Genomic DNA, 25,105 nt, shown 5'->3' on the forward strand with positions numbered 1-25,105 from the left:
TGGTTCCGGCGTGTGCCTGAGATGACTCCAGCACGGCCAGCTGTGTCCCTTCAGCAGCTGCTGTGCTGTGGGCTCCGTGCTGCACCAGCACTGCTCAGCAGCAGCCTCAGCACAGTGCTGAGCTCCCGGCTCAGCTCACACCGAGTCACTGCACCAGGTCAGAAGAAAAATGCCCCAGTGAAAACCAGGGAAAATCTGGTTTCCAGATTATATTAATCTGAATCAAGTTCTAAAACTGGGGTTTATAGATAGCATATAAGGGACCGAAAAATAGATTACAAGGAAAGAATAACTACTGTTGCTGATTTTTATAAGGTCTTTGTAAAATATTTCACATTTCGTCTTTCCATAGAGGTTCTGCATGGGGAATATAATGTCTGCAAAGCAGAGAGAAACTATTTTCATTTTAATTCCTCTCTGCAAGGGACACTTCTGAACAGATGAAGATACAGATTCAGTTATCATACATAGAACTTACTAAGGAAGTACTGTTGTCAGCTTCCAAAAAAAAACAAAAAAAACAAACAAAAAAAAACCCACAAAAAAAAGCCAACACAAAGCATCTGTTTAATGAAATTTCAAATTTTTCCAGAGCTTTTAACTAAATGTAACTTTAGTATTTTTTTCCCTAACTTGCTGTATTTACTGTTCTTTACAGGAAGTGAAATCTAAATCTTGCGATCTTGTAATATAAAACTTGCAATCTAATTTTCAGAATAGAACCAGGGTAGCCAGATTTTAAATCTGGTTATTTGGTAGCTCTGGTTTCTCTCATAAAACTAAATAACTGAAAACAATATATAAACTGAAGGGTTAAGCTGAAAGAGTACGGTTTTTGTTCCATGAATATAAAGTAATGGATTTGTTTGTTTGTTTGTACAGAAGCATATTCTGTAAACAAATGTAAGTGTTCTTCCTTTATAAGTATCTAGCTCCTCATGAAAACAAGCACTTTTGCTGGACATAAAGTTTATTATATTAAAAAAAACCAAAACCTTAATGAGAACCATACTGCTGTGGTGTTTTTGTTTGTTTTTGATTGTCGTTTTGCTTTCTTTTAGCCACTGGTTGGAAGAAATTGTTAACAGCTTGATTCTTGCCACAGTCGTGGCCTTCATAAAATGACTTTTTTTTTTTTAATTCAATTAGGAAACAATGTAGAATCCACAGCTATTAATTTTAAACCTCTTAGGAGCCATACTTCTGTTACCTGCCAGCAAATGGAGAGGCATTTTGGCAACTTAAGAAATACACTAGATTCCATTACCTTCTTAGAAATTCATAATGATTCCTTGCATATTTTTAGAAATAGTGAGTTAATTGAAGGAATACAAAATACGCAGCTTAACAAGCTAAGGCACTTTTGTGGAGCTAGTTTCTTAGCCTTGGGGAAAATGTGCTGTGATGGTGTGAGCCTGTTAGACAAATAATTAAGAAGACACGAGCAGCAGGATAACGTGCCCCAGTAGCTGGACAGGCACCCCTGGAAGTCTGACAACAAAAAGCAGGAAAACAGAGGTAGAACAAAATGAATTGTCAGGTTTTTGCATAGTTTATGTAAGTAAAACTTTCAGGTTTAGATAAAAGCAGGAGAAACAATTCCCAACTATGAATGAGAGATTTGACTTTGTTTCCTTCTTCCGAGTTATAATCCCATGGCAAGGGACCCATTTCAATGGGGTCTCCATTTGTACCCTCCATTAAATGTTTCTGAATGATGCTTTTGAGTATATAGCACTGAATCAGTTACTACACTGAGTACAGAGTTCACAAAGAAGTCTTTGTATCAAATGATATTGATAGGGTGATTTAAAAAGGCCTGTACACTTCTGCTAATGCTGCCTGTTTTAATTATTGAGAAAATAATGGCAGAAAAATGGCATTGTGTTCATTTATTGAACATTAAAACATGAGCCAAGGGCTGGTACAATTTTTTTTTTTTTTTTTTTTCTCCCCAGGAACTGTACTTGTTAACCTGAAACATGTTGGCTGTTTATCTTATTCAGTATCTTTTCTTATCTTCTTGAATGTAATAAAACTTAAATGCTAAACCAAATTTTCAGGTTGGTGTAGTCTCATGCTTTTTCTACTTCAATTGTTTGCAATTAAAAGTCAAAGAACCTCCTGATTCTCTAGAAGGTGTACAGAAAAGGGGTGCAAAACTAAGGCTGTTCAGATGACCTCAAGAGTACTTTTAAAGTTATTCATTTGTGAGCAGGCAAAACTCTAGTATTTGTATATGTTGGGTAAAGTATATTTTGCAACTGTAATTACCAACCCTTCCGGCTTTCAAACAACTTCAAATTAAAAAAAAAAAAAAAAAAAAAAAGTGGTTAGTTGTAAAATTATGACTTTAATAGATTTTAAATAGCTGTAAGTTACTTTGACCTGGACCTCCCTTTCACCATTTTTGCTAAATGACCAGGGCCTCAATTAACTCATATACAGATCATATCTTCTGACTTACCAGCAAACAGTAGCAGCTTATTAATTGTTTATCTCCAGGATTAAAACTGAACACCCTTACTAGCTTCCTGCCAAAATTCTCCTTTATAAAGATATAATGAGATCATATATATGCTTCTGGACTAATACAGATTATAGGTACCAAACAGAACGCTAATTAATTTGGTTCTGTTTATACTTCTAGCTAAAGGATGGATCTGAACTAATGGCAAACAGCCAGTCATTTTTCAGTCTTCCTGTTACTGTGAGAGTCTTGTCTTGTACTTTTACTACTTTTCTGTCTCAAAATGTAATGTGTGGCATGATGGTGGCAACGCACACAGGAAAGAGATAGTTTTCCTAATCTGTGTAGGCACAGCTACTTCACCTTTACTTGCCAAGATAGTATCACCATTGTGTTTTAAAAACAATGTCATGTTACAGACTGTTCTTTAGTAACCAAAATACAGATTATCTTTTTCTTGCTCCATTCTGCAGGTACTTCTTCCAGTAGCAACCTGGGAAGTGATTACATAATCCATAAATAATTAAAGAACTAGAAGCTGGACATTTCTTAATGATAGCTAGTTCGGTTATTTTAGATTGCTCCAAAGCTTTTTTTTTTTCTTTTTTTTTTTTTTAAATTTCTGAAGAGTTTACAAAAACCAGAAAAGCATGACAAGTTTTTATTTTTGCATGAATATTTTAGGTAACAGAAAAACTCAGTTTACTAAGCCTTAAGAATACGGAACTGAACAAATGCATTCTGCCATGCTGTAGGCACTACGTGTAAAAACCTGGTCAAAACTTCAGTGCAATTGTGACTAGAAGATCAAAGCAGTGCTATTACTGTTATCTCTTCCTATATATCATAGCATCATTAATGCACTAATGGTAAAGCAGAATGACAATCATTTAGTGCATAAGCAATCTCATAAACCAGATTTTAGATCTAAAATAGCAAGCGAAGGAGTTAATACTAATCACCTTAATGAGTTAAGGTGCAAACCCAGTTTCAATTAATACACTGAGCCAGCTGATTACAACAGAAGAAAAAAATGTAGTTTAAAATGCTTTCCCCCCCCCCCTCCTTTTAAGATCTAGTAGGGAAAAGCAGTTACTGGGCAGTTACAATTGGCCCAAGGAATTCTGCTTCCTAGCTCTTATTCTGTCTTTTTCCGTAGCACTGCAGTGGCCTTCAGCCAAGATTTTTTTTCTCCCCATCAAGCTACTAGCAAGCATAATTGTCCATCATCTACAACCTTTCTAGCTGTTAGTTCTGGAACAAGTCCTTGTAGCGCCAGTGTTTGAAAATGGCACTTCTATTGAAGGTAGGAGTCCAGTTTCTTCTTGATGTTATCAAAGGAATCCACTCCCAGATAGTCAGCTTGGCCTTGTTCCCACCGAGCCTTGCGTTCTTCTGAAGATATGCTTGGCAATACTGGTGATGGTGCTGATACTGACATATGGGACACTGCCTCCGTAACTTCTGCCTGCAATAGAAGGCAAAGTAAAAAATGCAGACAGATTTTGCATACTTTAAGCAAGCAACAGGCCACATAAGAGAGCAACCAAGTAGATATTCTCATGCATAGCACCAAGCATCACCAATAAGCAGGGACTGTGCAGCTTTCCTAGCAAAATAAAGCAAAGTAACAAATCATTCAAGGAAAGGAGTGGGAGGAGGGAGAGTCAGGGGTTGAGTTCTTCATACCTCTCTACAAAAGCCACAAGAGAAAGCCAGAGAATAGATCAAGCCTGATAGCTGCAAACAGTTCATTAGAAAAAGTTTAAAAAGATGGAACACATCTCAAGAGATCAATACCTTTAGGCTTAGAAGGGTTAAGAACTTAAAACAGCCACTGTACTAATCTAAGACTAAAGTTTGTGGACATGTACTACTGAACTCTGTTTAAGAACTAGAATTAGAAGCATTATTTTGGCTTCTCAAGTATCAAGATTTATTATCACTGTGAGTCTACTAAAGTAATCTATTCTCTAATTATTGCAGGTCTACCTAGGTAGGTTGTACCATGTGAGATTGCAAGTGTATATTGCATGCTCAACTGGGGTTCTTGTGTTTGAGAACTTTAATAGCTGCAGCACATTAAGGGGGAGTTCACTGAAGTTACTACAGTGTCATTTCTGGTGCATCATTCTGCACTTAAATAATTCTAAGCAAGCACTCAGCTATGCTCAAGACCACTATAATATAATTCTAATCTGTATTATTCTTTATACCAAAAACGAAAGAAGAAAGAACCAAGAATCTCTGTATCTCACTAACTAAACCACACCCATGCTTTGAGTTGCACAGGAGGGAAAACAAGTGAGATGGCACAGAATCTGTTCTGCTTGGTAATTTAGGTAGTTTCAACTTAGGTAATTTCCACAAGAATATTAAGATACATACCATGTTTACAGCTGTGTTTTTTTCTTCTTCAACTTCTTGCTGTTCTAGTAGGGGTAAAATTTTAACTGTATAGGTATCCCACCACATGTTGAGGAATTCTGGGTGAACAATTTTAGGGTCACTGATATTTCCTTTTACATTTTTTGTTCTGGAGTCATACGTGTAGTTCCATGGCTTTGTGCTTCCCAGAAAATGTACCACTTTAGTATTTGAACCAAACCTGTTTGGAAGAGAAAGTCAGAACCCATAATTTGCAAGTGTCTAGAAAACAAGGGCTTTGACTATCAGACAAAAAAAAAAATAAAAAAATAAAAAAAAATAAAAAATTAACCTGTGTTTTTGTAAGTATCCAGAAAATAGAAATATGAATATATTTAGGAGACTAAACACTAAAGGTAGGATTGTCAATGCCTATTGGGGCTGAAAGCATCACTACTTAAAATGCAAACAATTCTACATTATACTAGTCAGAACACAGCTTAAACCTAATGAACTATTTAAGTACTTACAGCCAACTCTTTAGTGATGATCATAGCTCAGGAGACAGCAGTCTCAAGCAGCCACTGAAATCAGAACTAGTTTTATGATCCAGCTAAGTATTACAAGAATTATGTAGTCAGTGTATTAGAGAAGCCCTAAATCTTTCCACAGAGGGGAAATCCAGAAGGTCCTAATACAAGAAGACTGCCTCTGAAAAACAAAACCTGTTATAATCAAGGCATTACAGAACTTCTGATCTTACTGCAGAGTCTTGCTAGAAAGCCAGCCATTACTTATTAAATCCTATTTTTCATTATTAAACTAAGTTTCTTGAGCTACTTTAACTCCCATTTCAAAATAGGCATCGAGCTTTGTTCCAACTGTTACCATTATGTTCTTTTTGCATTATGAATATAGATGAGATCCATCTCCCGCAGTAAAGAACTTAAAAGATAAAGCATTTATTCCATTACTCCACATAAGCTGTTCCAAAAATAATGCCTCCTATTTATTTCCACAGAAACTACATCAGCTATGAAGAACACAATAACACTATTGGATAGAACTGGTTATCAACTACAAAACACTTTTTCAACACTGTCACCACTTCCAGCTATGCATTTTCACCAGGAACGAATAAAGAACCTGCATGCCACGCTTGCAAAAATCTGCATGGCTGTCCAGAACTCAGCTAGTCGTCTTTCACAATGCTGTTTCCACTGCTGAAAAGCACCACCCACTGCCTCAGTGTGCCAATATCCACTGTTTGGTTTCCATAAATATTCAACGAGCACTAATGAATGTCAATGGGTGCCATTTTTTCCCCATATGGAAAACTTCGATTTCACACCTTCGCTTGATCCACACTTCCATGTCAGACAACATTGTCAGACTGCCCCTCTGCAACCATAAGTCACGGGGGAACAACATCTAATGGAATGCTGGCTCAGCCTCTACTGACATACCACTAACATCCACCTCTGATGTTATGGGCCAAAATAACATCGGAGGCTTTACTTTCAGGGGAACCCTCATATAATTCTAGAAATACAGTTTGCCTTGAGTAAGTTTTGAGAATTCTCTTGTAACAGTGGCTGCCTCATCCATCTGTTTGTGTCAAGTTAAGATTTCCTCTACAAAGGATAATACTAAACTGCTTTGTCTGATAACTGTTTAATTAAGCATACCCTGGTCATTTTGACTAGGATTTGGATGTTTGAGTTCTTCTACACACAGAGGCTTCACAGGTATGTTTCAAGTACTTGAAAACATACACAGCTGATACTGAATGAAAACCCACGCACTTGTGAAACACCATATAAAACTGCAATAATTGCAAGCAAGCAACATGCCTTGAGGAAGTCATTTCCCAGGCCCTAACTTTAAAACCCATATATCAAGATTCAGCTTAGCATGACTACCTCAGTTATTATTTGTGACACCACTATCTAGTTTTCTTCATCCTAGGGAACTGTCACTCTGAAGAAACTTATCATTGTTTAAAATCAAGGCTACTTAAGCTAGAGAATGCCTAAGAAGTTTCGTGTTACACTGTTTCTACAAATGAAGTGTATTCTTAGTATTCCATCCACTGAAGACCTGTACAACAAATGACTGATGACAGACTTCTAGGATATCTGCTTTCTAGATAAGATGCAATACTTTCTTCTCATATTTAAGCTGAACTATTAGAAAGCTTTGTGTCTATACTTGATGGAGCAACTAATCTTTCTTTCTTTCTCTCTCATGAAAGACAATGTTTTGAAGTTAGACAACTTTTGTTCTAACTTGGCATTTTCCACTGGAGAAAGGATTAGTGATACCTGCTGTGAAATTTATAGTCTTGCTATACAGTACTACAAAGTACTTTGCTATTGATGCCAGTACATTTAAATTTGAGTCTATGCCAGCTGCCATTTATTGAGTAACTGCTGATCTAAACAAGAAAAGTTGTTCCACATGCTGAAAAGAACGTTCCACTTAAAAGGGCTGTGCTTCCAGCATAATAGTTTCTGAAGGTCTCCTGAGCTCAGCTAGGCAACCGATTGAATCAGTTGTCTAGAATCTTTGTCAGGAGTCGCCAGTTCAGTAAGTCTGTTCTGGTGACAAGATCATTTGTAAATTTAAGGTTGTGGCTATGAAGCAAGCAGCCATGGAAAGAACACATAATTCACAATAGATGTTAGCTTATCAAATGCTATCAGACTACTTAGTCATTCCCAGGCTTGCATATATTTCTTTAAATAAGTACTCCACTTTTAGCATGACAGTATTTCAGATGGTGTTCTGATCACAAGACATAGTTTGATCTTGAGCCAACACAGTCCTGCTTATGCTAGCTGCTGCTTTAGACACTAATAGCTCGATGTCATTCAAAGATCAAATTGTTTTCATGCAATTGGTACTTTCCCTCCCCCCCCAGCATTCACAGCTCTTAATGAATATGGATTTGGGTGTAACATTACAGCTTGCTTCTCCTTCTGTCTGTTTTAACAGAGTGACCTTGCCACCACCAGAGGGTTTACTCACAAGTCTAATTTAATACTGTTAAGGAAGAGTCAGCTTTTTCCTTATGCTGGAAGAATGCCTGGCTATTGTCTTTGTTTCCCAAGCAGTAGCAAAAGGGAACTCAGATCTAGAAAGACTGTTGAGAGAGAATTCCATAAGTCTTTTTTCACTATGTTAATTTGAATGCTTGATAGAGAATTTTACAACTGGTGGTTACAGTTAATCTAAGTAATTTGAGTGAGTAAGGCAAATTATCTAGTCAGGAGCAATATCAACAATGACGTGTTGAAGTTCAGCTTAAGATGACTCAAGAGCTGCTGCCTGCGGCTAGAGCTCTAACAAGCAACATCCAGTACTGGCATTGTGATTCTTCCTTCTGCAAGTGAGCTGTTAAACATGCTTACTCTGAATTAATGTTAACGTTGCCACTAGATGTCAGTGATTTAAGTTACTAGTACAGTTTACAGTGTTCATCTTTCATCATAATTCATTTAATTACTAAAAATTCAGCAGGTTTTTTGTTTGTTTTTTAAAGGGTAGAAATTTACATAGTATTAATTGCAACAATAGTCTCCATTTAGAAAAACCTTTTAAGTTCACACTGTTCAGTATGTTACAAGACATTAGTTTATATATGCTCAAAAAATATTTTTAGAGTTTTGAACTTACACTTTAAATGCTGGAAGGTAAGAGTATACAGAAGTGCTGCTCAAATTATAAATAAATGGCAGATGTTTGTTCATGTCTGTTGTTGCCCAGCTGCTGAAGAAGGTGTTTAATAACCCCTGGTCTGCACCTGAAAGAGAATGCATTAGTAGGTGACAAGCATTATAGAAATGCTTTATAATCTTCTCTATCTACTCCACCAATCCTTCCTAATTAAGGAGTTGATAATGTAGTTTGTCAGGTACCATACAAGTCTGGTAGAGAGCTCTACAGTTTCTGTTTGCAAATAACCCTGTAAGCATTGCAGTCTCTGAAAATTTGTAAAAACAACAACAAAAAAAACCCCACAAAAAAAACCAAAAAACCAAAAACAACAAAAAAAAAAAGAAACATGCAAACAATGAGAAAGGTAGTGTGTGAGGTTACTTTTCTTACCTAAAAGACCAAGTTGCTCAAAAACTTTGCCATTCAGTTTCTTTTACAGTGCAGCTTCAAGCAGTGTAAGGCAGCAGAAGAAAAAGGATCTGACAATTGGGTCCTGTAGACCTTGAGGAAAGCTGAAGCTCAGACGATCAAGTGACCACCATTACTTTTACTACTTATGCTTACAGATATATGACCAAGGCCTTGGGGCTGGACTCAGGTATCAGTGGTCTTTTAGATTTGCAACCTCAGATGCACCTACCTACATTGTAATCTGGCAAGGAAAGCACATTCTGTCTCAGTGACAGCACTAATAAAACTTGATCAAATCCATTAATATGCAGTAGAAGTTCCTAGTTCTGTCCTATAATGCCACGAATCAACTCTTAAGTGAGGACAGCCACGTACATCGTGACCAGAGGTACAGCATTGGGATAGGTCACCTGTCAGTTTGCAAGCAGAATATATAATGAAGTTGATGACTTTGAAGTTGTTTGGAATGCCAGTAGTAGAGTAGTTTAAAACAAAAACAAACAAAAAAAAAAAAAACAGCCCCTGTCCCAAAGTAGACCAGTTGACAAGGAGCTACCGAGAAGTAAAAACTACATATTTATTGCAGTGAATATACTTAGACTACATTATGTTCAATAATTTCAGCTATACTTTCTCTCACAAATGAAAGTTGTGGGGGATTCTTTAATCTCATTTGCTGTTTTCTCTTCACCCATAAGTGCATTCACAAGTAGCATTGCTAAACAGCAGAGAAACATAGCATTGTTTATGCTGATTCTGGAAAATGTGTTTGGGTTTTTTATTTATTTATTTTTAATGCCTACAATTAAGTACAGTCTAGTACTAAAGTTTACAACCTCAGCGTGGTTTGAGGAAAAAACATCTGTTTTTAGTGATTAAAATATCCATATTGATCGTGCACTTAGACTTACAGTAGATACACTGAGAAATATAAGTTTAAGTATCCTGTTACAGCAGTTAGCATATGCAAAGATTGCAGATAAAGATACTGCTTATAGACTCAGTTCAGTAATTTCAAGCCTCTGACTTCCCTCTCAACCCCTAAAGATGCAAAGCACTTTTGAACAAGCTCCGTATTGCAAAAGAGCAAAGTCAAAGGAACTGAACAAGTTCTCTGATCTTTACTTAGATAACATTTTAACTTCTCATGTAGCATATGCATTATGACACTAAGTTCTAAACAAAAACTAAGTCTTGAAGGCCCTCTCAGAAGAGGTAGCTTGTAACTAAAGGCGTAGCAACAGTGTATTTAACTTACTCTACGTGACTTTATCACTCAGACTTGCTCCACATACTCAGCTTTTTTCAGATTGCATGCATTTTTGCCAAAGCAGCCACTGAAATCAAAGTTTAGCTGTCCTAGTTCAGACTTCAGAAGTAGTCTTCTACAAATCGGCCCTTAAACATAAGGTGAGAGAATCAGGTAGCAGTTATATTCTCCACATATCTACAGGTAGTTCTGCTGCATGTCTTTTAATGTAAAAACAACTGTTTTAGATCCCAGAGTAAGGAAGTCAGACTATTATGCAAGTAACATCAGTTGTTAAGGTATCAATACTATCAGCACTCTTTTAAAACCAGACTTTTTTCCTCCACTAGTCAATTCATTTGAATTTCACTTTTCTAGAAAAAACAGTTGTCATTCTATTTACGTAGCTATCATTCTACTATTCTTAGACAAAAGTATGATACATAAGAGACATCTGTCTACTGTAGTTTATAATCACAAAATATGTTAGAAGGTCTTGTATTTCCTAGTTCATACTCCTGCATATAGGGTGTTTAGAGCTTGATTTCAATCACTTGTAGATTATGAAGTTTGCATTCCTGTGCCCTGTTAAGGGCAGTGACTTCTCAGATTTTCACTTATAAGAAGTTTCTAGGAAACTTTTAGTACTGCCTAAATCAGCTGAAGTTTGAATCCTCTTTCTCCCCAAGTTCATAAGCTCAGCAGAATCTTATGCAAGTAGTAATAGCCTTCACAATCTCACTAATGAGGTTGCTACTACAATGAATGAAACCTAAATAAGTTCATAAGCAAATTACAGTTCTAAAATATGTGAAATGATTAACCCACCATTTTTCCACTAATAGCTATAACAATTGTTGCACATAAACAACATCAAGGATGTTTCATCATTATATGGCTTCCAGTCTGAAGTCAGAAAAACATCGTGGAAGCAGTTCTACTGTCTTAAATGACAAGGACCTTACACCTAGAAGATGGTAGTTACTAGAAGTCAAGCACAAGGCTCACATAAGACAAGTCTCAGATGTACCTGAAACTCTTCAACAATCAGCTTTCTCTTTTTTAAAATGCAACAATTCAGTACCATCTAACAGTATTGGCACATAGAATCATAGAATGCCTTGGATTGGAAGGGACCCCAGGGTGATCAAGTTCCAACTTTCTAGCCACAAAACAGGGCCACCAACCTCCAGACCTGGTACTAGACCATGTTGCCTAGAGTCCCACCCAACCTGGTCTTGAATACCTCCAGGGTCAGAGCATCCACAGCCTCTCTGAGCAGTCTGATCCAGCACTTCACCACTCTCTGTTAAGAACTTCCCTTTGACATCCAATCTAAAACTTCCCTCGTTGAACTTAAAACCATACCCCCTTGTCTTAGCACTATCTACTCAGGTAAAAGGCTGAGTCCCCAATTTACCTCCAATATGAGAGAGTACTTCCAGAGCTATCAACTACTGCCTTGTTAGTCGCTAGGTATAGATGGATCCCTTTGTTACAGCACTGATTTTCACTACGTTATTCACACTAAGCATCCAACTGAGACTTATACTCTCTAGCAGGCTACACATAGGAACCCACAAATTTACACAGATCATTCTGTAAAGTAGAAGTGACATCTAGGATTTTTATTCCTTACAAGTACAATGTAATGGTTGTAATACAGTTTTCTGCAGCACTTTTTGTAAAACTTTATTTCATGCCACAGTAGGTAGATAATTAAATTTAGTGACTGAAATGAGCCCAGTTATTTAGAAGCCTTTAACTACAAACTTCAAGGAATATGTGCCTTTCCTGCAATGATAGTAGATTGCCAAGACTAACAGGACATCAGAAGTTGGCTTTTCAAGCTTAAATTTGATACAGCAACTAATCATTTGTGATCTACACCTACAGTGGATAGCAGCTATCCTACTTACGCACACTTCATATATCTATAAAGGATAAGAAGCTATCACATGCATATCAAGAAACTGTTACACCTTCAAGTATTTTAAGTTTCACTGAAGCTATGCTCAACTTGTTCAGTACTACATTTTTTCATACCACATCAATTTGAGTTCACACAGCCTTGTGTACCAGAGATCCCAGAAGAGCTGAATTTAAAGTATAGTGCTGCAGTTCAATTTGTTCGTGCATTTACTGTACTTGTTACACATCAAGGCTTAATGTTCTGTGATTTTGCATTGCCAGTGCTTATAGAAGTTGACTCATTTGTCATTCCAGAAAATCTGAAGTAGTTCTTTTATATTAGCTTTCAATGTAATAATGTGATTTTGTGTAGTTACATTGGAGTTCAGAATTCCATTGTACACAGTCCGTGTGATACATATCTCGTTCCTGTGCCATCCCAACCACCATTACTATTTTTGGTCTAACTTATATTGGAATACAAATTAATACATACCATCAAAGCTGCCTTTCTCTGTGGCAAACTGTAACAGCTGATTGTATGTTTCAATGGAAGGTCGGTAAACAAAAACTCCAGAATTAAAACAATCAGGCCAGCCTGGATCTGGTGCTGCAGACAACTCTTCTCTCTCAAAAAGCTCATCGATATTTGACAAAACCTAGTTGTAGGGGGGGCAAAAAATTGCTTTCTGGTTTCTAGGGTAGGAATTGGGGGTATCTTTTTTTAAAAGGATTTTTGACATCCATCTTAAGACATGAAAGAAAATTCTCATATTGATGCTCTTGTCTTATGGAAGATGATATGTTATGGAAATAGTGCCCACAGGCTACATGTTAAAGGGAATTATTTAGTAACAAGTGCATACACATTTTTAGATAGTTATTTGTCTAAACAGCAAAAATAACTCTGTTACCCCTCCTTCCCCTCAAAAGGGATAAACATCACCAAAAAAGTAATAATCCAACCAGCAACCCTCATATCAGGTCTTCTGGTGACATGACCACTTACCATTGTGTCTGCATCCATGAAAACACATTTTGAAAACTGTGTCAATTCCCAGCAGTGAATCTTTGTTAACGTGATACCCAGCTCAGGTCTTTTCAGTAATGCTAAATGTGCTGAGTCCCCACTGTCCAGGATGTCTACCAAAATGACTTCATCAAATACTTTCTCTAGTGTGTTCCTGTGGAAAGATAAGTTGCCAAGATTTATATTGTTCCAGTATTAGACTGCTTAACAGATTCCACGAACAGAAGTAAAGCAACAAGGAACCTGGAAGTATTTCTTATGCCATCAGTAAGTTGACTACACATGTGGGAATTCATAACCTTGCAAAGCAATCTCAAGATTTCTAGTTTGTAACAAAGAACTAGCTGAAGTCTAATCAGTTGAAAAGAAAGTTGTGCAGTAACACTACTCTGAATCTGTGACATCTAAAGCCATGTGATTAGACCCAGTTGCTAGAACTTTCTTTATCCAAAAACCTTTAAGTGCTCACCTAATTGTGGGTCTGCATACAGTAGCATTTTTACCTAGTATCATGCTTGCCTTGAGGTTGATTGTTTTCAGGAAGCATATTGATTTTTTTTTTTCCCCCCTTAACAGATATCCAACTGTTGCTTTGCCACCACTGCCTAATTCAATAGAAGTTTATATAGCTTAAAAATTTGAAGCATCTGTAAAGCAACTATCTATTCTGTATAGCACCTTGAATGTTACACAGTTTGTGTAGGAGAACAAACTCCATTTGTTACCGAGTTATTATTCTCTTTATCAGTTATTATTTATCAGAGTTATTATTCTCTTTTCAGAAGTTCCTCATGCAGCAAACATTGATCATACAGCAAGTTACTGCTCACCCAACCTGCCATCCAGCCCTTATGCATGGAAAAAGTACATGTCAGTTCCACGCTGAGACTAGTTACTAGTGAGATTGTAAAAAAATAGCTGTATTAATTTATTTTACCATGGTGAGACTCAAATACCTCTTGTTCTGCTGACTTATCATACTTGATGCTACTCTCACTCTACTCATTCTTTCATGATAGAATTCTATCTGAAGCATCAGCTAGATTTCAGTAATGTAGCAATGACACAATCTAGAATGTTTCTATGAGATAAGTAGATACAAATTCCCCACTACCACATGTACGCATATACTGCTACTGAAGGCTTGGGCAACGTGTTGTCAGACAGTTCTAAGAAGGACGACAAAAGAGCAAAGATCTAGTTAGGATATCAAGTAAAATGGTAGTGCTCTAACTACTGAGCATTTTTTAACTAGTCATACAAGAAAAGCCACAAAACTTTCATGTCTGAATCCCTCACAGAATTCCAGATAGTTTATATTAATTTTCCTAAGCTTAGTTTTCAGAGTTTTGGATTGTTACTATCAAGAAATTTAACTTTCTTCAGCTTTCACATCAGCAGGAGCTGTAGCAGTTGGACATATTTAAGTGACCTTACCTCATTGTATCTGAAACCTGAGGAGTTATGAGTGCAGTCAGCTTCCTCGTTGTTCCAGACTGTTGCAAGGATGAACCAAGTACAAGTGCTCCTTTCACATAGGAATCATTTGTGGCTAGAGTCACAAAAGACTGGTCTAGAAGAAATTAACTTGGTCAAAGTTGTACAATCTACTAATTTATTCTAAGTTAAATTTACTAGAAATCTAGTATTGTTACTTAGATAACCATGTTGAAAGATCTTTAAGACGCACCCTTTAAATGTGTGTATTGGGCCTACATAGAAAGCAGTACGAAGAATGTTACTATTATATAGCTCTACTTGCCGTGAGTAATTTGACACATAGCAAAAACAGAGTAAAAAATTAAAGACTACTGCAAACTAAAGTCAGTTTTAATTTTCCTACAGGTTAAGTAGGACATCCCAATGTTAGCAAGGATCTGAAAGGTCTGGAGAGATTTGGCAATTTATATGCTATTTTTAAGCTAACAGTATTGGAGTCAATATGCTTGCTTTTTTTTTTTCTACAGTTACTAACAGTACATTTTCATAAAGCTACACTGGGCTCACACCTGAAGGTAGCATAGATTTTTTTTTATTTTTATTTTTTTCCATTTTCAAATGAAAGTAAACTTTGAATTAGATCTTGGACAATAGTCTTATTGAAGATGAGTTGTTCAGCAAGAAATGGTTGCATCTGCGTAACAAGAAAGTGAGACTTAAATGGGAGACATCTAGTAATATGATTAGCAATAGTTTCTGCTCTTCAATTAGCTCTCAGAAGAGAAGTAAAGCTGAATTGTTACTATAAAATATATAAACGATTATTTCATCAGTATTTTAAAAACATGCATCACGCTGTATGTTCACAGAGGACATATAATGCAAACTTTCGCCAGGATGGGACTGACACAGTCAAATGTGGCCTCTAAACCCATTTAGTACATCATCAGCTGTTATTACATAGCAGCCTTTTATGAGCTACAACTGTTCATAAAGAAGCATATTTTTCTCTTAAAAAAAATCATTTTTGACATTATGAACAAAACAGTTTCTTTCAAAAATAGGTTTTCACATTAAAAGTTCATTTGGAAAATAACTTTCTCTACAAAGGTTGATTAGATGAGGATAGAGAGTGAAGGCTCTGGGTACTCTGAAGCCTAAAATCTAGTGCATATTGTTGCTAGCATTGCTTTTAGCAGCAAAAAACAGCTAGTCCCAAGGAACAGATTATGATGGTCAATTACAGAATTTAAGAAAGCTTGTATATATACCAGAAATCAATACACTTTGTCTCCATTTCACTTAATTTGTATTAGTTTGTATAACTCAGCAAATCCATAGAACAATCTCCAGCCTTTTCAGAGCTTTGAAGCTTTACAAACAGCAAGTGCGTAACATCTTAACTGGTATAAACACTTTTAGTAGGGATGCATGTTTATTACTGAATTCACACATTACTTCTCAGCTACTCAGTAAATACGCACCTGCCATTACATACTGATAGACAACTCACTATGCATCCAGCACAAAGTATAACTATATGCCAGCAACATTCAGCTGAATTCTTTTCCCCTCCTAGCAGAGTAAGACATCCTTGCTACAGACAAACTAGACTTTCTCATTTAACTTCTAGCTTTCATACCCCTCCAAAAAAAAAAAAAAAAAAAAAAATCTACTGGTTAGGCAGCTTGCACGACATACACAAAGGTTTTAGTGAAAATGAAGTGAATCTAATGGGAGTAAGGGTTAAAAATTCCCCATTATGTCTCAGCTGAAGTAGGATGAACTACAACTGCTTGATAGAAGGATATTTACAACTTTTAGAGCACTGAAAATCAGTAAAAACATACTTTATTAAAAACATTGGAAACTATTTCATACCTTCTCTATAGCCATAGTATAAGAGTGTTCATGCATTACAAACAAAAGCATAGCATAATCTAAGCAAGACCAGTTAATGTTATAAAAATTAAAGTTAAAGAGACTAGCCCATTTTACTTAAGACAAAAGTTTCTCGTGTGTGTAGGTTATGCTCACAATAAAGTCATCATTACCCCTAAAATATAGTTAGCTCTTAGCATAGCTGCAACACAGTGTGGGTTACGTAGCAGGGACAAGCTTGTACAGAATAGTCTTGGCACTGCTCCCGTCCCCACACATACAAGAGAAGCAGCGTTCTGGAAGCCCGAGTCACGCTCAGCCCTTCACGGGGCAGCGAGCAGCAGTAGACTGGTGCCTACCCCGCGTGTTCCGTACTTAACCTGCAAGCTTTTGACTTGTTTTGGATGTGCACTCCGCCACACCCAGCGTTCTCACCGCTGTCAGGCTGTTCTCCTGCTCTCTGTTAGTAACCCCTCAGTCCTGAGTACAGAGATTCTCAGAGGCAAGAGCGTCTGAACGAGATGCGCACGGGGGAGTGAGGAACAATCCCCTGCAGCCTTCCAGGCGTGAGAGGGCAATAGGCGCTGCTGACAGCTTCACCGGGAAAGGTCAGCGAGAAATCCGACACAAAGATCCGACAGAAAGAAACGCCGACGGCAGCGACGCCCTCGGCGCGGTGTCGGGACGCTCCGAAGTTCCGCGCTCCCTGCAGCGTTTCAGGAAGGGGCCGCGTGTTCTCCGCGAGCTGCCGCAGCCCGGACGGGAGCTCCCTGCACCCCGGGGGTCTCAGGCCGCATCCCTCCCGCCGGCGGCGAGGCCCCGGTGCCGAGGGGGCGGCACGGAGCGGGGCTGCAGCGGGAGCGTCCTCCCGGCCCACGAGACCCCATTCCCACTTCGCGGGCAGCCCCAGACCGCACGAGCTGCCGCATCGGCCTCCCGCGCCTCTGCATCCCAGCACGGAACAGGCCGAGGTCAGCAGCCCGCAGCCGGCAGGGACGGCCAGCTAAAAATAGGAGCCGGCGCGGCCCGCCCCAGCCCTGCGACGCCGTCGGGACGCGGCTGAGGAGAGCCCACAGCTGAGGAGAGCCCACAGCTGAGGAGAGCCCACAGCTGAGGAGAGCCCACAGCTGAGGAGAGCCCACAGCTGAGGAGAGCCCACAGCTGAGGAGAGCCCACAGCTGAGGAGAGCCCACAGCTGAGGAGAGCCCACAGCTGAGGAGAGCTCACAGCCCGCAGCCCCGCGCCGCCAACGGAGCTCGCAAGTCGCAGCGCGGGTAACGCGGGGCCGCGGTGACTGACCTGCCATGGTACCGGCTCCACGGAGCAGCCCAAACTACGGCAACAATCCACTCCGAGACCTGCGCCACGGCCACCCCTAATATAGGGGCGGGGCCGCGCGCCAGTCGTCTGCTGCCGGTGGGCGGAGCCCCGGGCGATGCCGGCGGCGCAGGGCGGGGTGTTCGCCATGACCGTGTGCGGGGCCGGCACGTCGCTCGTGCGCTGCTGTCGGCGCTGTCCGCCATCAGGACGGCGAGCGGAGCGATCCCCGCGCGCTCCATCGGTGCTCTGAGCCCAGCTGCCCTGACAGCGCTCCGCTCTGCGGGCTGCGAACAGCGGCACGTCCGCGCTGCGGGCTGCCCCAGTGTTATCGGTGCTGTTGGCGGCTCCTGCCTCGGGGCGACGTGTGTCATTGGCAAGGATGTGCCAAGGATTTATTTCATACCTAGAGTTCATTCCTTGCAGAAATGTAAGCTGTGCCTCTTTGGTAGGTAATAGAAACTACAGCCTCCTATGTCTGCTAAATTTTCACCTGCGGGAAGAAAGGGCTGCCTGCATTCTGTGTAATAGCCCTGTGTCTCCTGAGGAGATCAGAACTCACATGCACAGCCTTGTCAGTGTCATCGCCCTCAGCTGCTGGCAGCACTTCAAGTAATGCAGACCACGATATCCACATCTCCCTTTGCGTGAGGTTACGGTGCAAACTGCACATCAACAGAGTCCCCAGGCCCTCTGCTATAACTGCTGCCTCGTGGCAGGGATGTGTCTCAGCTCTGTCAATTAATACCTGGAGGGAAATCTGTTAGGAACAGGATTCCAACGGTTTGTCATGGGTGGATTTAAAACCTAAACAAATCCTCAAGTGCAAGCTGATGTAGAGCCCCACCTCCTGCAAATCTGGGTGATTATGTCTGAGGTGAGGCAGTTTTTGCAGACCTTTCCCCAAAAGCAAATTGCTTACTTTAATAAATGCTAAAATTAGGGAAACGCTCCTTGACCACTGTAGCAGAAATGCTAAGTCACAACCTGAACTACTGAGCACCTGGTGGAAGGCAGGGCCAACCCAGGGCAGCATGCACCTGAGTGACTGAAAGGGGCAGAGCCAGGTCCTCCTGGGCCTCATTTAAGGGTTGGCAGTGGAGGTGAGGGTATTTTACTTGTGACTTTTGTTCATTTATTTTAAAAGGCAAAAGAATTTGCAGGGCAGCTAGCATAAAGCAATGGTGATATTGCTTGCAAGTTCATTTTAATTGGCCTGAAAAGAATTGTTTAAGCATGACACCATCAGTTCAAGCAACCCTGGTCATTTGTACATGACAGGACTGTACAAAACATCAGCAATACAGATCTCTGGGCTTCTTTCCCACCTATCCTACTGACAATTATTTTTTTTATCATCTAAGAGCAGAATGTGCTTCACTGCGGTGCAAAGCATTGGTCTCTATTGTTGAACCCCATATCCTTCTAAAATCAATGCTACATATGCATCAATAAATCAATAAATCAATGCTACATGTACATATAGACTGAGGTTTTGTCACTGTGGAAAAATACATAAGTTGGACAAAGAAAAAGAAAGATATCTGGTGAACGATTAAAGGAGTGATAGATAACAGTCAGCCTTGCCACACAGACTGATGTTCTGCAGTGCTGTAGATTCCACGTAAGGGACAGATAATCATGTTTTCCATTGAAAGACTGCAGAAAACAACTTCTTTTCTGTGTGACATTCACAGCATCCATATGAGATATGTTGGGTATGTTTGCCATCTCAGATGTATCGTTCTGAGTAAATGTCATTGTGTTAAAAGCTTGATTCTTATGTTTATTCTTCATTGCAGTTACAACAGCCTTCAAGTGGAGCTACTTCGCAATGTATGTCTTATGAAACAGGTCTCTTGAAACTGTTGGGTTTTTGTTAGGAAGCTGGGCATAATTAGCGTGACAACATCATCTTTGTGAATTGAGCTCCATGTATCAGTCAAGGCTCAATACTGATTTTCTAGCTGCATAGTTTATTCAAAGAATAGCATTACTTGTACTGTCCGAACAGTGGAGCAGGACTGCATGCTCTTTGCACTGTATAGTCCAGTTATTTTCTCGTTGTCTCTTATCAGTGTTTCCCCACAGTTTCCAGAATGTCCCCAGTCCTGGTGGAGCAGTTATATTCCCCAGGCTGGGCAAAGAAATATTGTTACACAGGCCCCTCTTTCCTCTCATTAGTCAATTTCAGCAAATTTAATTATTGACAGAAGTATTTAGGGGGAGAGGATGGCATGGACACTTGGTTATTCGTTCTAAAAAACACAATTGGCGCAGTAAGAAGGCCTGCCCTATACTTGCTAGTGACTTTATGTTTGGATACAGTCTGCTGCTTATGAAGATCACTTTGTTACAGGAGTTGATACTGAGGCAATTGTAGTGGCCACATTTGGGATTTGAGACTATCGAGTCTCAGTAGGCTTTGAAACTTAAGAGTTTTTCAATATTATTTTTGTGGCTGTATTTTTATTCACTATAAATATGTAAAATTATTGAAAGCCCTGTGGTGCTTCTAACTTTATAGTATCTTACGAACTGGATAATTTTAACATTTTGTCAATGCCAGATATAGGCTATATCCATTCCATCCTGTGTTCCCCGGTACATTTTGGAGAAGCCCTACTTATAGTGACACTTCTCAAGTTTCAGGAAACATTTAAGGCTTTGTTGTTGTTGTTGTTGTTTGTTGTCCTTGCAATTATTGTAATTTAAAAGGGATGTTCAGAGCATTTTAGATCAATAGAGATCACTGCTCTGATGTTTCTAGGTTTTATTGTTGTGCTCTCTGCTACAAGAGGCATAAAAATTTCATAGGTAAGAATTCACACCCATTATTTTTCATCTAAATTTGTATTCGAAAGCTTTTACAAAAGGGATAGAACAGAAATGATTCTAGCCAAAAAAAAAACCAACAAAACTACCTTGATTGTACGTAAATTGGAATTTGTTTTGTTTGTATGTTTAATGGGCATAATGGTCCATCTAAGAGATCACAGGTTTTAGCCTGTAGGTATTATGCTCTTAACTTTGAGATGGCTTACATTCAGGAAGGCCATTTGGATGAAGTACAGTATCACTTACGTGAATAAGTATTGAGGAAATGTTTCATTTAGGAAACAGTAGAGCAGAGGATGTCTATGTATGAATCAATTATAGTATGCAAAAAGCATGGTAGAAAATACTTTGTTTCCAGAGTCTTCTTTCCTAAGCACTGGCACATCTAATGTCCATAATTTCATTTAAATTACTGTGCTTTTCCCTTCTGGCATTTTAGGTATATTCAGAGCCAGTAGCAGGCATCTAATATTATATGGAAATCTTTAATGAGACCCTCTAGGCATGTATTAAAGAGGACATTGTTTTTTCTACTGGACTAATAGAACTGAAGGAACAGGTTCTGTGTTTCCAAATGATTTCTATTTATACACTCAATTTCTGTTCAGTTCTACATTGCTTCTTATCCAAATTTGGAAACTTAAGACAGATCAAAGCCGTGCATTGTTCCATATAAGGAGTGAAAAGAAAAAAAAAAAAAAAAGAAGAGCTGAGAGAGCAGAAAAAGTAGCAATTAGGAGTATCTGTAACAGGATGAAGGATTGATGGATGTTAGATTAACTGCAGGAGAACTCTTAGGAACTGCAGAGGCACAATGGGAACTGTGATCATTAAACTATAAAGCTAACATGGAGGCAGACAGGACTAGAATATATTGACTGTTGTAGGCTATTTTAAAAATTATTTTATTTTTATTTTTTATTTTTTCCCAAAAGCAGTTCACACTGAACAACTTTGATAGGAAAACCTGTATAATGCTTGTCTCATGTCTGCTCGTCACAGATCTGAAAGACCTCAGTGTCCAAAGAGACACCAATGGATGTAATTGTGGCTGGTACAAAAAAGGGGTAGTACTGCTTGCAGTGTTACAGGGATTGAACAGCGAATTTCCAGTTACTTCAGTATGACATCCGTGAAAGTGAAACATGACTAAGGGTAATAGGACATGTATCTTTGCATTTGTGATTGAGGTGCATGGCATCTTCTGTGTTTGTAGTAGATTGTCATTGCCATGATGGTCTTGAGACATGAGGAAACAGGAATTTGTAGGTAATCTTTTATTAGGTAAGCTTACAGTAGATGAGCTTTTGCAGACAAGCCCTGCTTTAGCCTGAAATAAAACTGCAGACTCAGTATCCTAACCAGTTTTATGGCATATCATAATATTCTTCCTCCTTAACTTCTCTATTCAATAGTCAATGAAGCGCCTGTTTATCTTCCCTAACACTGTATCCTTATTCATTCCCTTACGGACTTCTCTTTTATTTCAAAATAAGTCAGCATTTTGTCTCTCAGAGGTGATCTAACTGATATTCCCCTGCTAAACTCTGAGCAACTGATTTCCAGTTCTGTATAACTCTGCTGATTTTATTTAGGCCTGCTGCTTCTGTTTTGGACCTGGCAGAGGCCTCTGAGTGACCAAAAGCTTGTCTGCTTTTGCCAGTTACACCAGATCACTTAGTGCAGCATAGTAGCACTGTCTGCAGATCTAATTATTAGTTTTTAAGGCACAACAAAATGAATGAAGAAGAACTTGTGTGAATAATACACTCTCAGTATTTCCCTCTAAAGGGAAAAAAAAAATGGGTATTTATTTATTAACTAAATGATTGAAAGGTCTGGCATTTTCTTATCTTCAGAATTAGGGAAACTGGGTGCCGTTGGCCAATTATGTAAAGTTAATATAAAGATATTCCAATGGTTTTTGGTTTTGAAATTATGTTCTGAAATGCAGTATTTGTTAATAAATATGTATTTTTCTTTTGAGGAGTGGGGAGTGTTGAACTTGACAGTCTTTAACAGGGGACACAAAACCAAAACAGACTGAAAAAAGCAGTGCCAGCATTTTCAGTCACTCAAAAATAATTACAGTTTATTCCCATTTATAAGCCAATAATAATGCTGCAGGATACTATGCATCCCATTTTGGCTCAGTCAGACCATTGTTGCTCCATCCTCCCTGATCAGAGCTACAGCTCTATCTGCTTGCCAACAAAGGAATGGAATTAGCTGGAACAGTTCTTGATGGTCATGCATACACATCATATGTTTAATTACCTTACATCATAGTTGCATTTAGTAACATGATTAGAAAAAAACCTCTCTGTGATTAGATATCTTTCCTGTTAATAACGGCTGATAGCAAGAACAATGCCTAATAGCATGAATCTTCTTACCTGGCTGTAAGTAAAACTTTAAGCCCAAGAATTAATTCTGAACATTCAGGTTAAATTTTCCTAAGCGTTCATTCTCTCATCTAAGCCATGTTTGAAAACTGACGTGCAGGTACATAGTCACTTCTGAGGTTGCACTTTTACAAGATTGAATTTTACCTTTGTTTGTTTGTTTGTTTTGTTTTGTTGTTGTTTTTGTTTTTTAGAGAAGAATCCATCCTGTATCAAAACCAGTAAGACTTGAGGAAATAAGTGCTTTTAAATCACCCCACATTCACAGGTGCTGAATAAAGTGTATCTTTGAGAGAAGGGAATTCATGTCAGTGTCTGCAGGAGGAGTAGATCCAAATCCGAACATATTTAACTAGTCCAGAGCTCCATCAGTTACTGCTCCTTGCAGGAAGAGAGACATTTGGTTTTAGAGATTTAGGATCTGATGCTTTTCTTCCGCTCTAATTCATGCATCTCAGTTTGGGTGTATGGCATTAAGGGATTTCATCAGCCAGGCTTAGAGAACATCGTCAAAGCTCCATTCAAATTGAAGACCATGCATGATTTTTGTGTTGGGTCTGTACAGTCAGTCTCTCTGCAGAAGTTCTTCTTAGCTTCCCACAGAGGGCAGGTGACACCCAGACACTATTTACAACAAACTTGCTACGTGAGTTGTAGATCTCACAGCACATGCATGGTTTTTTTATGATGTTGTTTTTGTTTGTTTGTTTGTTTTACCTTGGGGAACTTTATTTGGGCTTTTAAGTAACAACTTGGTGCTAAACTAGTACACTGAGAAGAGGGCTAAATATTCTGAGACAGTGTGTGTGATGTCTTTTATACTAAAAGTCAGTAATTAGATTCTATGGATGAAAACCTACTATTCCTGGTATCCTATCAGCCCACCACCTCTTTTAGCTGTTGGCTTTTTGGGCCATGCTGTAAGCTTGAATAGTCCCCTCCAGCCACTGCCATTATTAGCAGCACCCGGGTCACCAACCTAGCAGGTCACCTTGCGCTTGGATGAAGTACCAGGAACAATGGTTGGACAAATTAGGATATGTCATAAGTGTTTTAATATGCCACTACTCTTTAGAGTAGTTTTGGAGTATGGGAAATGTCATAATTCCTCTATGAGCTAAAATAGATAGTGAATTATTTTATTGAATTCCTCTATCTTGTGGCCTTCTTTGTTCCAGTAACCTGTGTGGCTGTGCCAGGCTGATTTTCTATCAGATGGCACCAGGAGCAGGTGATTTACATCATCCATTTAATTAGCAGTTTATCAAAGATGAAGAAGCAGTGATCTATGGTGCTGTGACTGCTGGGAGCTCTTGTTGGGCTACACCCTAAACGCGATGATAAAGCAAAACATCTGAATTCTGGTGAATGGATTGACTTTATTTATGTATTTACCTTTCAATTCCGCCAGCTGGCTGTCTGCCTATCCCAGGGGCTCTAGTGGTTGGGATTTGGCGCTCTCACCCTCGGGAAAAGAGTTCGATTCCTGATCAGGAAATGTCACGGTCAGGGAAACATCCTCTGGGATATGTACTTTTTATAATGATCCAATCTGCACATGATGTTATGATGTGAGACATTGACAACAACATTACAAAACCATGACACCCCGATATCTGAATACGTACTTTGCCTCCGCCAGCAGCACAGAACGGATCGAAAATGACACACGAAGTGCTTTATAGATCAATGCTGCCACCGCGCGGCCACACTGCAGAACTGCAGCTGTCAGTAGCCACATAACACAGCGCATGCGTAAGATCCAGAACGACAGTACGCATGCGCCAGAATCCGAACACCAATGCGCGTGCTCCAAGAACATTAAAACACTGCGCATGACCGAAAACCAGAACGGCAAAACGCATGCGCCAATATCACGACACCAAGCGCATGCGCCAGGTCCTGAAAGACACTACGCAGGCGCGAATTTACGCGTCATTTCCGGAACGAGACAACGCGAGCACGAACTTCCACAAATCAATGCACAGTTACGACAAGGAAACACGCACGAGCCAATTACTGAAGGGCAGAACGCAAGGGCAAGATTGCGTGGGAAATCCGGAACG

General features: G+C 39.2%; 1 protein-coding gene across 6 annotated transcripts; it reads right to left on the reverse strand.

Annotated features, from left to right (window-relative positions):
- Positions 1 to 3,115: 3,115 nt before the first annotated feature.
- GYG1 (glycogenin 1) lies at positions 3,116 to 17,877 on the reverse strand. 6 transcript variants are annotated; one of them, XR_014933493.1, is made up of 9 exons: positions 17,779 to 17,877; positions 14,596 to 14,731; positions 13,138 to 13,312; positions 12,625 to 12,787; positions 10,227 to 10,366; positions 8,948 to 9,058; positions 8,516 to 8,642; positions 4,859 to 5,078; positions 3,116 to 3,938 (listed from the first exon to the last, which is right to left on the reverse strand). XR_014933493.1 is itself a non-coding variant. In XM_015872191.3 (7 exons), exons 1-7 carry the CDS (start codon positions 17,783 to 17,785, stop codon positions 3,768 to 3,770), a joined length of 999 nt encoding a protein of 332 aa, XP_015727677.2. In that variant the 5' UTR covers positions 17,786 to 17,877; the 3' UTR covers positions 3,116 to 3,767. The 6 variants fall into 6 exon arrangements, 4 of the variants coding, with proteins under 4 accessions (XP_015727677.2, XP_085369624.1, XP_085369626.1 ...); XR_014933494.1 differs by lacking the exon at positions 8,948 to 9,058; XM_015872191.3 differs by lacking the exons at positions 8,948 to 9,058; positions 10,227 to 10,366.
- Between the last annotated feature and the right edge of the window lie 7,228 nt (positions 17,878 to 25,105).

Source organism: Coturnix japonica, chromosome 12, assembly GCF_054131305.1.
Source record: "Coturnix japonica strain WE chromosome 12, WE-NBRP24, whole genome shotgun sequence".
Lineage (NCBI taxonomy): Eukaryota > Metazoa > Chordata > Aves > Galliformes > Phasianidae > Coturnix > Coturnix japonica.

What these genes read in the sequence shown, in the direction of transcription:
- GYG1 (XM_015872191.3), bottom strand. An exon ending in TCATGGATGCAGACACAATG is followed by an intron (nt 12,788 to 13,137) that starts GTAAGTGGTCAT and finishes CCCTACAACTAG; the next exon opens with GTTTTGTCAAATATCGATGA. An exon ending in AGAGAAAGGCAGCTTTGATG is followed by an intron (nt 8,643 to 12,624) that starts GTATGTATTAAT and finishes ATTCTCTTTCAG; the next exon opens with GTGCAGACCAGGGGTTATTA.